Genomic DNA, 15,653 nt, shown 5'->3' on the forward strand with positions numbered 1-15,653 from the left:
CTGCAGTATATGGATGTCCCCCCTTTGATGAGCAGGCGTGGCTCAAGGCTTCAGGTCCCCTCTTGGCAATTTCTTTAAAATTGTAAAATCACATTTGCAGTAATATTGTGAAAGAAGACCTCAAAAGTAAATTTTCAATTCTAGTTTTGTATTTTTAAAATGACTGCTAATAAAGGTTCCCTCTTGGATAGTACACTTAGATAGTCCCCTATTATTCATGTTCGCATGTATGTGTGTGTGTGTGTGTGTGTGTGTTTTCATGTGGGGGAGGGATAACAGGTAAAGTAGGTGGAGGGAAAAACAGAGTGAGCCAAGTACGGTCAATTACAGGTTTTAAACACTAAACACTAATCATTGCTCAGTAAGGATGCACATTAAGACTTCTCCCATGAACCTGACTGCTTGCACACACACACACACACACACACACACACACACACACACACACACACACACACACACCATTGGTATTTGGGAGCAAATCACAGCTGTTTATAAGCAATCCACTGACCCTGTGACGTGAACAGATTCACAGAGGAGTAATTTATGAGAACAGGGCCACTGCCCGCCTCCGTCGGGAGACGAATGGTAATGAAGACAAAGAAGGAGAGTTATGAGTAACATCTGTGAACGGGACTGCTCAGGGCTCCGCGGGCTCCACTGAGTCTTGTTGGCTGCCATCATGTCACTGATAGATTGTTTGGTGACAAAAGTTACTAAGAGCCCCGTTGGAATACTTTATCAAGTGCAAACATTATTAGGAGACAAAAAGAAAACAACCTTTCAGACTTAATTTGCGATTGCAGGTTTGATTTAAATGGCCCCCTTTAAAGGAATATCTTCTTTCTTAATGAATATCTGCACATGCTGACAACTTTATTACTGTTCAAACAAGAGCCTGTCCAAAGAGCAGACCAGCTTTTTAGGCCGATGATTTACGCAGTGGTATGAAAAGAAGTCCGCTGGGTTGTGGAGTCAGTTTTCCTGGCAACAAAATGCTGAATTTGAGCATTACAAAAGACTGAACAAAAACACTTAAAAAATTGAAGCTGCTTTTCAACTAATTGGTAGAAGAAAGACTGGAGTTTCAGGCCAACTGATAAATAAAGGTAGCCCGGTAAAACCATCCCGATGACGTGAGCTCAACATTCTGTTTGGCTCTCTGTATCAGTCTGGACTCTCTGCCCCCGAAACACTTCCAGTGGGCGGGAGTTACTCAATTTGACAGACTAACGTCTTCAGTCAATCCTGATGCTAGCACCAGTGTCTGCTGCTCTACTACACAAATATGATTTCAGTTAGACAGTAACAGTCTAAAAACTATAATTTATTTATATTCACCACTTGTATGTGACGTGATCCTCGTTGACAACAATTCCCATGAGGTTTGCTATACACTGGCATTTCCAGCGTATTTCAGCATTTCTCATTCAGCAACCAGCTGCCTCGAGACTGCCGAATATCAGCTGGCAGTCCGAAGCATTGTAATCTGCATGGCTATGATCCCCAGCTTTGCAGCTTTTCATATTGGCTCCTCTGTCATGCAATAAGTGGCGAAACATTTTCTTCATCACCAACGGAGCCAGTTCGTACATCAAGCCTTTGCCAAATCCAGTCAGAAAAACAGCGCAAAAGTCTTTTCCTCTGAGAAACTACTAAAGTGCATCCTCTTGTTCTTGTTTAATGCCTACATTTTCAACCACACATCAGATCCCTGATTGGCCAGCTGGATTGCAGACTCTGGGGTGACTGATACTTAGTTTCCACTAAAAGTTTTTTAAATGCATTATGGAAAAGGATACTATATTTTCGTCATACTGTCTGTGCTGGAACACATTCCCCGCTTTGTCTGAAACACTCTGTTAAACGCCTGTTTCCTTGAAGGCCCCCCCTCCCAAAAAAGCCCAGTGTACTGTGATTGGTCAGCGTTACCATGTCTTCCATTTCTATAGCAGCATTTTTTACCTTGGAAAATCACCAATAAAAGCTTCTAAACACAACTGGACATGTTTGAGCAGGAATATGGTCCAAAATCTGGGAGAAATTGAAACATCTGCAGAAGATTAGCGTCCTTGACGTTAGCATCTAGCTTCATTTTGAAGTATAGCCTACATAATGTAAACACTTGCAGTAGCGTCCTTGTAGCAGATGACCCTATAAAGAAATCTAGCATAATGTGACATCATACTGTGACCAGATTAGAAAGAAACTGTTGGAAACAGAATATTCACAACTGCAGGACACCTGAACGTTTTGCTCACAGGGATTACTTCTACATATGTTTCCTCTTTACTTGAATCTGTGGCCACCTTTTATATGAATACACTTCATTGTAACACTATATATAAGACTCAAAACAATAGGAGCATTATAGATCCCCTTTGACAAAGCCACCATCAACTCATTTCCAGAGATAAAACCTGCAGAAAGCATAGGCTATTCTTCCCAGTAGCAATAAAAATAAAACAATTCAGTGCATGCTCTTGCCTATCTCTGTGGCACACTTTCACTTGTGCATCTGAACAACAGGCAGTCAATTAGTTGGTAAACGATAGTCAATGAACTAGAAAAACCCCCATTATGCTTATCAGCTTTAAAATCTATTATTGGGTCTATAACAAAATGTGAAGACACCCAGTTCTTCACAGTTGTTCAGGTGCCCAACTAAGGAGACTCTTGCTGTGACAAATTCACATCTACGTTAATTAGTTTGAATGTGACTATCATTGTGCATATTATTTCTAATTAAAATAATATCAAACTCATTTAAATTAATATTTCTAATTAAACACTGTTCCCAATTAAAAATCCCAGTGGTGTGCTTCACTCACCTCCAATCTTAGCATTATAGGCCACACCGACACCACACACACCGTTGTTGGCTGCCGCTGCAACTTCTCCCGCACATCGAGTACCATGTCTGAGGGGAGACAAAGTGACAAAGGAAGGAGGAAGATTAGAAAGAAACAATTTACACATCAAGCAGGAGCATCACAATAACTCAACCAAATACTGACAGCAAAAGAAAAATCAGCAATTGTTTGCAACTTCCTGAACCGAGCTGGGCTTTTAAACAATACTGAAGCTGAAGCGCGGCTAAAAATACACCACGGTTATAAGAGAAGCATAAACCCAGTGGCCCTTTTGTGACTGCAGCAGACTTGTGTTATAGTCATGTCAATAATTGCACCAGAGCTTGATTTGCCCTTCCGAAAGAAAGGACTATTTGAGTAGTTTTAGAATTAAAGACCTTTACCAACACAGAAAGCAACGACCTTCATGCTAAGCATTACATGCAATTATTGTAAGTATTGAGGACACACTTTCTTTTTCACACAGCACAATGCACACCAACAAGCAATTTCAAGTGTAAAAAATTCACCGCTTTGTACCTGCACTGTAGCAACGTTAGAGTGCCGCAATCATACATACAAAGGAAAAAGTGTTGCTTGTGTGGAGCAAGTGCAATTCTCACTTGATGATCAGATGACAAAAATGTTTGGCTTTTTTTTCCATTTGCATTTTAATGTTTGAAGGCCATGAAAAAATGTTCTTAAGTCAGAGTCTGAACTGTTTTGGTTATTTCACATGAGACATTACCATATTTGTGTTTCCATAACTGAAAGAAAGGTGATGCTACATCTGTGCACCAATCAGGGTTTAGTAACATTTGTATCAAAATCTAATGACAGCTGTGGGGTTGTTAGCTAGCACTGTCAGTCAAATCTGACCAAACACACCCACACAGTCCCAATGAAGCAGAATCACTAAGGTTTTACAAGGCAAGTTAAAATGCAACAACTAAAGACTTTTAAGCTTCAGTGTGTAGGATTTAGAGGAATATATGGGTGTAAATAGAAATTAAAATAAATATGTTTTCTTGCTTGTATAATTACCTGAAAATAAGAATCATTGTGTTTTTGTTACCTTAGAATGAACCATTTATATCCACATAAGAAGCAGAGATGGCGATGTTGCAACTCCATGTTTCTACAGTAGCCCAGAACGGACAAACGGCTCTAACCAGGACCATTTATGTTTCTGCATTGACCATTGTGGTAAGCAGCCCCTCTCCAGCGAGCAGTGTTTGAAAAACACAGATTTTTTAAAATGTGAAACTGCTCCATTCAGTGTTTTTACTAGTTTAAATCATATTGTTTTGGAGAGCAAAAGACCTCTGCCAACAATGTGACTCCCGGTAAAAACCTCCTGAATATCTGGATCTTTAATTATCAGAGAAAAAAGGTGAGCACTGTTTATAATGAGCCAAATAGCGTCAGAGAACGTCTTATGTGAAATTGCTTTATTTAGTGCTTTTAGCAGTTAAACCACTCAGTCTAACTGTTTTGAAGATGTAGTGATCTCTGCGGATAAATCAGCTCCCGGTAAAAACTCTCTGATTAATGATCACTTGAGGAATTCTAACCAGGAGAAGTTAAAGCCCACGAAATATTATACACTGTTCCTTTAACTTTGATTGTTGTCAAACCAACTTGCTCAAAGATTGTTCTGAATAACATCACAGCGTGTACATTGATTGTACTTATGAGCACAATAGTGAACACGGTGAATATACTGTACTTCCACAGCCCATTTCTGTTAAACACAGCCACCTCAGAGAGCTCCTCTTTTTACCTTCACTCAGTTTCTGAGAAAAAAAACATATTGACAATCTATTCTCCTGGTGCGCAGCCTACAGGGTTACAGGATACAGGCACTTCTAATCAAAAGTAGCTGAAGTGAAATCTGAGGACAAACACAAAGACCTGTCTAAAACTAACTTTACCTTGACAGTCATTGCCGATCCAAATGAGATATGAGATTTTATCGATGTACATGAATTATTCACTCTGTCTCTCATTAATACCACCAAGCAGTCTTGAGCTTCAGAGACAGACAGATTCCCTATGGGGCGTTGTCTTGATGTGAAATACACCAGCATTTCACAAACAAAACCCCCTAAGAAAACAAGCTTTATCAACTGATCTGCTCTTATAAAAGACAATGAAGAGTGTAAATTGAAACCTTTCCAGCTTTGTATCATTCCAGGCAAAAAAAAGAAAAGGTAATCGTTAGTGAAATGGATTTAATTTGTTTCATTGACTTCAGGGGTTGAAGCCCTGTGATCAGACTGTGAATTGATGGAGCAGAATGAGCATTTGGCATTTAACACAGGTCATTAAGATTGTCTCCAGATTACAGTGCAGATATCTGATTAGGAGGTGTACAGTTTCACACCCATCTCTGGGATGAGCTGTGTGAATGTTATCGGAACAAAGCTAATTACAGCCACAGTATATTGTTTTGGAAGCACCAAAAAAAATTACTTCCTTTTTGATCTCCCAACCTCCTCCCGATGATGAGGCGGAGGACAAAGTCGTTTCACAGGGTCAAAGCACGGCTACGCCTCCAGCTGGGATCCTGATTAGACTCAGCGTAGCTCTGTGATACATTACCCACCCCCTAATTCTCAGTTTTGTTCACTCTAAAACATTTTAGCCGAGAATTGCTCCTGTCTTGTCTTTCTCAATATCTGTCTCTCTCTTTTTCTTTCTTTAACTAGCTCAGGAATAACAATGTCAAAGAATAAAACGTACAGCAACAAAAAACACAGACAGGAATAAACAATGTTGCCCCCTTACAAATCATTTATCACATGACCCGGGCTGTCAACAACTACAAGCACTGAAGTGATTTTTAAACAAGTAATCAAGGGGCATGACGAGTCTTATTTTTCACTGACGGATATGCCCTTACACAAGGACCTTGGCACAACATATGGCAGGGTGTAATACATCACAAAAGCAATTAAATTATTATAATTGCTATCAAGAGGTTAAACTACATTGTTTTACTGCTAACCAGCTTGTATAAATGGCAGCAATTGATGGAGAAGTGAAGGCTCCCTTGTGAACAATATATGTACTTGGGGTTAAACTGGGACTTATTACCCGGGGAGGCTATTGGTTAGCAGCGTTTTGCAGCAGCTGAGTTTGTGAAAAATGTGGCTTCAAACCCCATAACGACCCAATAAGCATAAGAGCATCATTATAATTCACATGCACAAATCAGTCCATTTGTCTGAGCAACAAAGAAACATCAAGTGAATAAAAAAAGCTTGGGGTATAGTCCACAGTCTGTTATTCAGCTTTGGGGCATGTTGATCTCTGTACAGCGGGACATCTCCATCTGCATGTGAAGTGGCGAGCATCTATTGTTTAATCAGAGCGCGAAAGAGCCACGGACCTGCCCACTCATTACATTTTAGCTCACCGCTGCGTGCCTCACAATGACTGACTGACTGTCTCCACAAGCTCGTCCACACAAGTCAATCATGTCATTGTGTGCTGAATCACTATGGAGTGGGTGCTAAATGGTGACTGTCAGTCATTTCAAGCCAGAAAAAAAAAGTGACTAGCTTGTAAGTAGTGTTCTCTCCCCTTACTACAAAAATATGAGCGGAAAGACTGTTTAATGACATCGAGAAGGCCGGGCATCAGGGCAGAGCACGATATCACCGACTGCATTTTTATATTTTAATGAGTCTGCTTAACATAAAAACAAAAAGTAAAAGAGATCTATACTTGAAGACATACAAGACACTAAGTGCCTCCTCTGTAATTTAATGTAGCAGTGGGTCACTGCTGCACACCAGTCTCCATTTTACTGCTCGGGGATCCAGTGCAGGTTCAAATTTATGGGCTATCTTTCTTGGAAATGATACCTAAAAGAAACACAGCACATCAGGTTTGCACTTGTTAGTTTTAGTTAGAAGCTCATCTAGATTTAAAGCAATTCACACGTCACATTTTTCTTTTGCAGTGTTGTTAAATTTCTTGTGGTGAAATGCTACTGAGTAAACACAGAGGAAAAAAAAAATCTAATGGGAACACATTCTTTCACTATCCTTTAATACACAGCCCAGGGAGGCTGCGACCATCCACACCAGCCAAAAACACACATAGTCAGCACCGTGGCCAGCCAGATGGCAAAATACTACATGCTTGCAATGTTGCAGCAGGCATTTGCAATTGAATTATACTGCAAATAGCAGCTTCAATTGTCAACTCTGACTTTTGTTAAAAAAAAAACAAAAACAAAAAGCTTGGCCCACAGCTTTGCCTTTTGAAACAAAGATGTTTGTGTCTGGGAACTAAATTGTGTCTTTTTTTTTTTTAATGCCTGATTAGCGATGCTGTGATTCAACCAGTCACAGCTCAACCTAAAAACAATGAGGTGTGTTATCTTTAAAATTCAAAGGAAAAACCACAAGGGTTAATATACGCACAGGTATTGTTTCTTCCACGGCATCATAAAAAAGGTTTTTGTGCTCCAGACAGCATATATCCTCAGACCAAGGAACTGTGGCCACAGATGTGATGCCAGGCAGGAGATTAAGCCAGAATGGGCAGAGCCAACACAGAGCCAGAGGCCTGGGAAGACGGTTATAGAACGGCCATACACACCAAGATGCAGCTGTTTTGAATACTATACATATGTGTGTGTGTTGTGTGAGAATGATTGGCCTGGATTGAATTCAGCTAAACCAGCCAGACAGCTTAATATATCCGGGGAGGCTCAGACGTTCCAGAGCGCACAAAAGAGTTTGAGGCGAAGCCACAATTCTATCTGTCAAATATCCATGAAATGAAATGATTTCCCAGACACTTTACTGAATGCCTCCATTCTATATCAATTTAAAATAGATTGGAAGAGGTGTCAACGACTCTCAGGGTCATGCATTAAGTGCAGTTTGAAAAGTTTGTACAAGAGATGTAAGGGAGACAACAAAACGCTTTAAAAATAGAGCGTCCTCATCTCGGAGAAATAAAATCACGGTAAATAAATCATTAGTGCACAAGCCAAAGAACAGTAAAAGCTACAAGCTTTGTTCAATAGACAAGCTGTGGAGAAAAGACCCAACAAAGCTTAAAGATAAAAGGCCGCTGAACTAAAGAGGCTCTATTCACACAGCCAATGTGACCTCAGTTATCTTATCAGAGGGAGCAAAAGGACAGAATGAGGTAATGCTTTTATCTCCCCTCCTCAGGACAAGGCACCATATTTGGTCAAGTCATTGCCCTGCCATTTACTGCAGAATGTAGACATGTCACCCAACACAATCTGTCTGGACCGGGTGTGATGTAAGCACAGACCATAACAGCCAATATACTGTACAGTGCAGTCTAATATTATCATACAGTATGTAGACACACCCAGCAATTATATATTGTAATCATCTTAGTGACGGTGACACTTAATTCTAATCTAATCCTAAATTAAGCCCTAAAGGGACACTTCACCTACAAAATGACCATTTTTGTACTCATCGCGTTCTACCTTGAGTTTGTGAAGAAAACTTTGTTTTTCTCGGATGCTTCCTCTGTGAAAGCTGCATTCAAAAAAAGGCAAACATTCTTCATGAACTGAAGTAAATGGGGACCGCCTTTAACTACAGAAAAACTAAATCACATCTGTTTACAAACTCAAAACAGTTGTACTCTCAGTACTTCTCAAATACATGCATTTTCCCTAAAACATGAGGATTTAAAACACATCAGAACAAACTCACGCCTCATGTGTCATGCACGGCCTGTAGTGCACCTGAGCATGTTTGGACTCTGCTCAAGCGGAGCTCATATGCACGCATGTGCTCAGGCACGCTCGAGGCTTCTTGTGTAAGAGTTTCTAAACAGATGTTTTATTATAGTTTTGCTGTTTTTTAACATGGTGCCAAATGACCTCAATTCATGAATGAATTCACGAAGGTTTGTTTTTTTGGACTCTTTATCCACTGTGGAAGCATGGGAGAAAAACAAAGTTTTCTTCACAAATTATACATAACATCTGGTGAGTTACTGATATACAAACTGTCATTTTGTGGGAGGATTCTTTCAACCTTGACTGTAACCACAAAATTAAAGCTCGCCCCAAAATGTTTACCCATACTACGGACTAATTACATAATTCATAGGGGTAACAATACATAATCAATAAGAATCCTTGCCTGTTTGCTGATAATGCCATGATTGTGTCAATATTAAACTGGCTTTGATTTTTTTTGTCATCCCTGTAAGACACCTTGGGATAGTGAGCAAGTGGAAGAATTTGACTTTATAATTAGGTACATTAGTTTCATAAGAGCCAAAGATGGATATATTATTAACATAAAAAGTCAACAGGAGTTCTGCTGTAGATATTTGCAGCATAGGTTTTGATTTTTGGGTCAGTATCAAATTTCACTGGTAAATTTTACCATGGAAGCACTAGACGGATGTATTGTATTTTATCAAGCTGTGTTGTGGTTTAATTATACTCCTGACAATAACTGTGTTTACATTCTTTCATTCACTTTGTGATGTGAATGATGGTGGGAAGGTTCGTCTTGTCTCATTACTGAATATGAGACTATTAACAAGCAGTCACAATATTAATATTCTTTTATTCGCTGTGACAGAGAGCTTGGTTTTTGAAAAGGAGCAGATAACTGAGTCTTTCTTCACATTTCTCATTTTGTCCATACTCTCAACAATCTGTACTGGAGTCAGAAACGTGGAGCAACAACATAAGTTAACCATGCTGAGTAATCACAGTTCTTGTTGTCTTCATGTAGTGTCTCCATGGGCTCAGCAGCCCGACGTGTAGTTACATTTTTTTGGGAAAGCTCGTGTCAGATATGCGATAAACTACATTGTAACTACTGTATATGCACAACCCCTTGACACAAAAAGATAAATCCACCTTCAAGGTGTGTTCCAGTTATGAAGTACTGCACTTCCATAAAGTTAGGGGGCTCACAAGAGACACATTAAAACTAAAATTATCGCCTCATAGTTGAATGCTTTTGCGAACTACTGAAGTTGCAATTACAGTTTACATCCATGTCTGTGAAAACATGGATACTTTACACACATCTTCCCGCCGGCAGCACAGCATATCTATAAATCAACACATTTCTAAGGGGAGAGCCCAAGATTAGTGTCACCAATACAGTATCTGACCAAACATCTCTGCCTCTGTTCCTGAGATATGACATTGAGTAATGGGCAGAAAATGGTTTTTGCACAGTGAAGTTGACCCCTGACCTTTTTAGATATAAAAAGCAATCACTTCCTTTTGTCTTATTAGACATATGTGTGATTAGATTGTCACAAATAACATATTAATTCTTGAGTTATGGCCAAAAACATGCTATGTGAGGTCATGACAACCATACACACTCACAGTCACACCTAAGGGCAATTTAGAGTCACCAATCAACCTGAGCTGCATGTCTTTGGACTGTGGGAGGAAGCTGGAGACCCTGCAGATAACCCATGCAGACATGGGAAGAACATGCAAACTCTGCACAGAAGGGCCTCTGCCCACGGACCGAACCCTGTTCCAACTGGGTTTTGAACCAGGGACCCTCTTGCTGTGAGGTAACAGTGCTAACCACGACACCACTGTGCCACCCTTAATTTAAATCATAATTGTTTTATTATAAGATTTTTGTTTCTTGCCTTTATTAGATAAGACAGATAAGTTAGAGTGAAAAGAAGAGAGAGGGGATGACATGCAGCCAAGGGCCACAGGTTGGTGTTGAACCTGTGGAGGACACAGGTGAGCTTTACCAGGTGAGTCACTGGAACAATACTACTGAGCAATCAGTTCATTTTTAACTCAAAGTGGATCTTTGATATATTTGAAAAACCACCCAGTAGCTCAGTTGGTGGAGTGAGCACCCTATGTGAAAGGGCTATGTCCTTGCCGCAGCAGCCACGGGTTCGATTCCAACCTCGGCCGTTTGCTGCATGCCATTCCCTCTCTTTCCCCCTTTCACACTTCAACTGTCCTCTCAAACAAAGGCAAAAGCCAAAAATAATCTTTTAAAGAAAAAATCTCTGTTCTTGAGATCACGATCGCAAGAGTGAGAAAGACGAGATCACAGTGACCTTGACCTTTGACCACAAAAAATCAGTTCATCCTTGAGTCCAAGTGGACGTAAATTCCCTTGAGGCATTCTTGAGATATCGCTTTCACAAGAACACAACATATGTATGTATTTACCGAAAACCAGGAAACGAAATACCTCAGGCAGTCGTGAAGTTAACTTTTAGTCCTGAGTGTGGGTCAAGCTCCAAAAGCTGTATTTCCCATAATGCAACTTGACGGCCTCTTTTATGAGACATTCCCTTCTAAATTTCCACTTCTTAAAAACTTCACTCTCTTAGTTTTTAAATGCAGGATTTCTGTTAAAAATGATTTCAGAAACTCCTCCAGAGCCACAAAAAAACCCAACTTTTTAACGAGCTGAAAGGTTCTTGTGATGAATTAATAGAAGTCAGATAAAATTGGTGGAGTGCCCCTTAAATAAGTGGGCTCTAATGGTTCACCAAACGTCTCACAGTAGTGTAGATATTACTGGTAGCAGATGAGTGAGAAAAACACATTATTTCTCTTTGCTGACAGGCCATACTTTCTCATACTGGACTTGAAACAGAAAAATGTGCATTGAAGCACTGAGAATTTTTGTTTACAGATGGCAGACAAATATGATCACACATACACAGTCATGTACTGTTTGGCTTGTGTTGTATAGACCATGTGTGTTTAATTTGCATCACTAAGTGTGACTGATGTCTAACCCATGCTTGGCTAAACTGTAGGATCTGTGTCTTGGCATTGCTCTGTTGGTTTATATCTGTTTTTAGAGGGACTGAATAGGGTCCGTTTACTGGAGCTGCCAAACGGATTAGGCTATTTTCTGCTCAGCTCGGCTCAGCCATGGCCTCAGGCAGGTCTGTTCAAATGGTTACACTGGAGTGTGAAGTGAGGATCTCCTCATTGTGTGGTCAAACACAGAGGTGCTGTCTCCAGCTTTGTAGAGAAGATCATCAGTTTGTTTAAAATTCCAGATTTTAATGGACTGGGTTTGAGAAAAACCACATAGATTAAAGTGAAAATAGACAACTTTTTCTCTCTTGTGTCTCCAATTATTGTTGGTGATGGTGTTACAAAGACAAAAGATCACTTTCCATTTTCCCTAGAGTCTAAAAACTACCGCAGCTTCCACAGTTGCTTTGGTTTTTCCATTGCTGACCATTTCAAAAACTGGGAATAACAACTGCAAAGATTTTAGATTGCTTCTTTTTTGTAGCTGGGAATATCTTCCAATAGCTACCTGGGAAAACAGAAATACAACCCTCTTTCTGTTTTGACTGAGCAATCTCTGACACACTTCCTTTGTGCTGAAAGTCCAGCCCTCATTTTCCTGGGAGATTGTACAGAATTGCATAGTTTTGCAAGGCTTATGGAAAACCAATCTAAACACAGATGGTATCATGATTCGATATCCATTATTATGCAATCAATAATTTCTTCTTCTGATTAGTTAAATGTGAAGTATTTCAAATTTAGGGGGATTTAGGGGCATCTAGTGGTAAAGACTGTAGATTGCAACTGGGTAAAAGTTCTCCTGGTTAGAATTCCTTTTGTGTTCACTGTTTAGGAGGTTTTTACCAGGAGCTGAATTATCCACAGAGGTCTCCCTCTCTCCAAAATAAATTGACTAGGGGATTTAAAAAATAAGGTAAAAACACTGAATAAAGCCATTTCACATTACAAATCAGTTTTTCTCCTACACTGTTCAGCAAAATGCAGATTGGCCGCAATTCCAGCACCTGCTATTGCGTGCCAACCTATTTTCTCTCACATAACTGCAAGTGTTTGGTTTGTTCGTTTTGGGCTAGAACACAAACACGATACAATGGGTAGAGGGGAGGGAAAGCTGTCAGTCCATCATCAGGCAAATGTAGATAGACACCGTGGCTGTGATGACCGTTCATGCCTATAGGCAATTTAGAATCTCCAATCCATCTCACTCTCATATCCTTATGTGGGAGGAAACTCATGCGGACATAGAGGGAAAGAATCTAAATCAAAATATATTTTCTTTTACTGTGAGGCAACAGCGGTGCTGCTGTCTGAATAAAATTCATTCCTCTGCTACATAAAGCACTATGGTAGGAGAGGAAATAAACAATTTTTAATGGGGCCATTGTAGATAAAATGACCATTGCCCAATGATAAGGTATCAGATGCGCATAGACTCAATGATGGTTACTGAAAACAAACTAGACAGTGTGAAGCAGTAAAGCATGCTTAAATTATTCCAACTGGCTTAAAGCAATCAAAATAACCTAATGGGGAAAAAATACAAATTGCTCGGCATCACTTACCATGTCTAAACTGGACTGTCTTCACACAGACATAACTGCTTTAAAATCCCATTCAGCACTATCAAGTCAACTGAGCAGGGTGATATCGACTGGCTCCAGGTGTCAGACTGCCTCCTCCAATAACCGTGGGCTATACCTTGTCTAAATGTTTCAAGTACAGCAGCTTTCAATCACACCATCCTTTTCTAAGGCAAAAATAATAGCAGAAAAGCCAACAGAAAGCCAGAGGAATCAGTTTTAAGAGTGAGATCCCTGCCAACATCACCTCCAAAAAGTCTGCGGCTGTCTGGAAAATAAACAAGCCGTCCCCGGCAGAGTAAACAAGACGAGGGGGAAGCAGAATTACATTATTCAGGCTTGACAAAGGGTGGCAGCTTTGTAAACAATAATTGATAAACTCAGCGTAAACAATGGAGGCCATTTATCAGCAGCAAGTGATGGCCAGAGTAAATAGAGAAAATAATTTTTTTGTGCGCAGGTTCCCTACTCTTTTCTTGTTTTGTTTTTATTGTTCCTCTTCGATTTACGCTGCCAACAGGCCACTTAAGAGTCTGAGAAAACTTTTGTTGAACTGTCAAGGCACAGAATGACTAATGACGTCTTATAATAGGGCTTACACAACTTTCCTTTTTTTTTTACCAAGGTAAGCTCCCTCTTTACTTACTGAAAGCAGTGATTACTTGTTTATCTGCTGGGTAGAGTGCATGTAGAGTGCAATACAATAAAGGATTGCATAACTATTACCTCTGTTTAGCAACGAAAGTACTGCACGAACTAAAGTTTGTCTGTTCAAAAGTGTCTCCTTAAACCACCAAGGACAAACCATATCTCTTATGTCAAAAAACATAGATGACATAAGAGCATGAATGCGGATAAACAAGGAATGTCAATTCTGCACAATGTTGTGTTCTAAAATATGTCAGCGGCAAAGTCAGTGTCGCACAGTGCGACCTGCTGTGTCAAACACTGTAACGGAGGCGCTAAAGCAGACAGCGCAGGAGGAGGCTGTCTTCTTTGATTTGTGCTCTCCTTCAGTCTGATTTGTCCTGTATCGCACCCTTGACGACTCAGGTTTATTACCACAATAGAGCCGTAGATATGCATGCAGTGCATGTACAGCAGGGCTGTGGATCTGCAGAGCACAAGACAGGCAGTTTCATTGGCATTCACGTACTTAAATAGGGAACGTCTCAGGCCTTGGAAGCCACTTGTCTGCCAGCGTTTTGGCCAAGGACACAGTGCCCACATATAGTGTTTAACCCCAATGCCATTTTCTGTTGCAGCCTGAATTCAAAGTGGATTGAGACCTATTTTCTGTCAACTAAGTACACAAAATTTCTGCACAATGACACATTTAAAATGTTGTTTTTATAGTGGCGTATATAAACACTTAACCTCAGGAGTCCACAGCTGTCCCAGTTTGATTTAAGGAATGTTGTTGAATAAGTAAGAGGTGAAATCATGTATACATGTCTAATTGGCAAGAAATCACTAATGAAGGATACAGATCTTTTGAAAATAATTGTACTACTTTCCAAATAATTTGTTGTTTCTAATGTTTTTATGTTTTATTCATGAAAGATGCCCCACAGACATTTTAACGTTTCAGAAAAAGGTCAGAACATTGATTCCTTGCTTTTACGTTTGTTCATCCATTCATTAACATATTAACGAGGGATGTTATGACAAATTTCCCTGACTAAGACTAGCGGACTAGTATAAAAGTATGAAAACACTCAAAAAACAATCCAAATTTAGCACAATTTAATTTATATGATTAAAAAATCATTTAAAGCCCTGTTTGTCAGTAACCAGATCGTATTTTTAATGCCACTTAGCAGTGTGGCACTTTGCATCATGAATTATGAACACTGCACGTTTTACTACACACATAACAATAACTCATTAAATTAAAGTTAACAACAGCATTTGTTTACTGCGCATTTAAAATCCAGACTAATCTTATTTCAAAGATACACACACACTCACAGTTCTTCTCTTGAATATGAGTTTGCATGCAAATTTCCAAATGCACATACAGTATGTCCAGGCGTCTCAGGATCTCATGTTGTGTGTGCCAGAACACGCATGGAAATGCATAAAATTTGAGAGTGCAAGTTTATGTTTGTGCCAGAGAGCGAGAGCGAGAGAGAGCAGATCACAGCTGCTGGGTAGTCTTGCATGTATCCTTTTTTTGAAGATATCAAAAAAATCAAAAAATCCCGTACATGGAAAGAATTTTTCTGGATTATCTTTAATACTGCTCCTATAACAGCACACTATGATAATGATAATAGTAATACTCAGTATTACCGGAATTGTGTCTGTCAAACTGGGAACCACTACAGTGTTTTTTTGGGAATTCCCAAATATACAGAATTACTGGAAAGAAATGCACAAAGCAATACAGGCCATTCTTAACACAAACATACC

At 39.7% G+C, this 15,653-nt stretch overlaps 1 protein-coding gene across 4 annotated transcripts in view; it reads right to left on the reverse strand.

Annotated features, from left to right (window-relative positions):
* Positions 1–15,653, reverse strand: part of furinb (furin (paired basic amino acid cleaving enzyme) b) — a 111,535-nt gene that overhangs the window by 33,984 nt on the left and 61,898 nt on the right. For all 4 annotated transcript variants that reach the window (XM_088079971.1, XM_088079972.1, XM_042495968.2 and 1 more), the window contains exon 7: positions 2,832–2,920. In XM_088079971.1, coding sequence (XP_087936097.1) covers positions 2,832–2,920 — 89 coding nt within the window. The remainder of the gene's footprint in view (positions 1–2,831; positions 2,921–15,653) is intronic.

The sequence above is a fragment of the Plectropomus leopardus genome, chromosome 7, assembly GCF_026936395.1.
Source record: "Plectropomus leopardus strain MGB_pleo_1.0 chromosome 7, ASM2693639v1, whole genome shotgun sequence".
Classification (NCBI taxonomy): domain Eukaryota; kingdom Metazoa; phylum Chordata; class Actinopteri; order Perciformes; family Serranidae; genus Plectropomus; species Plectropomus leopardus.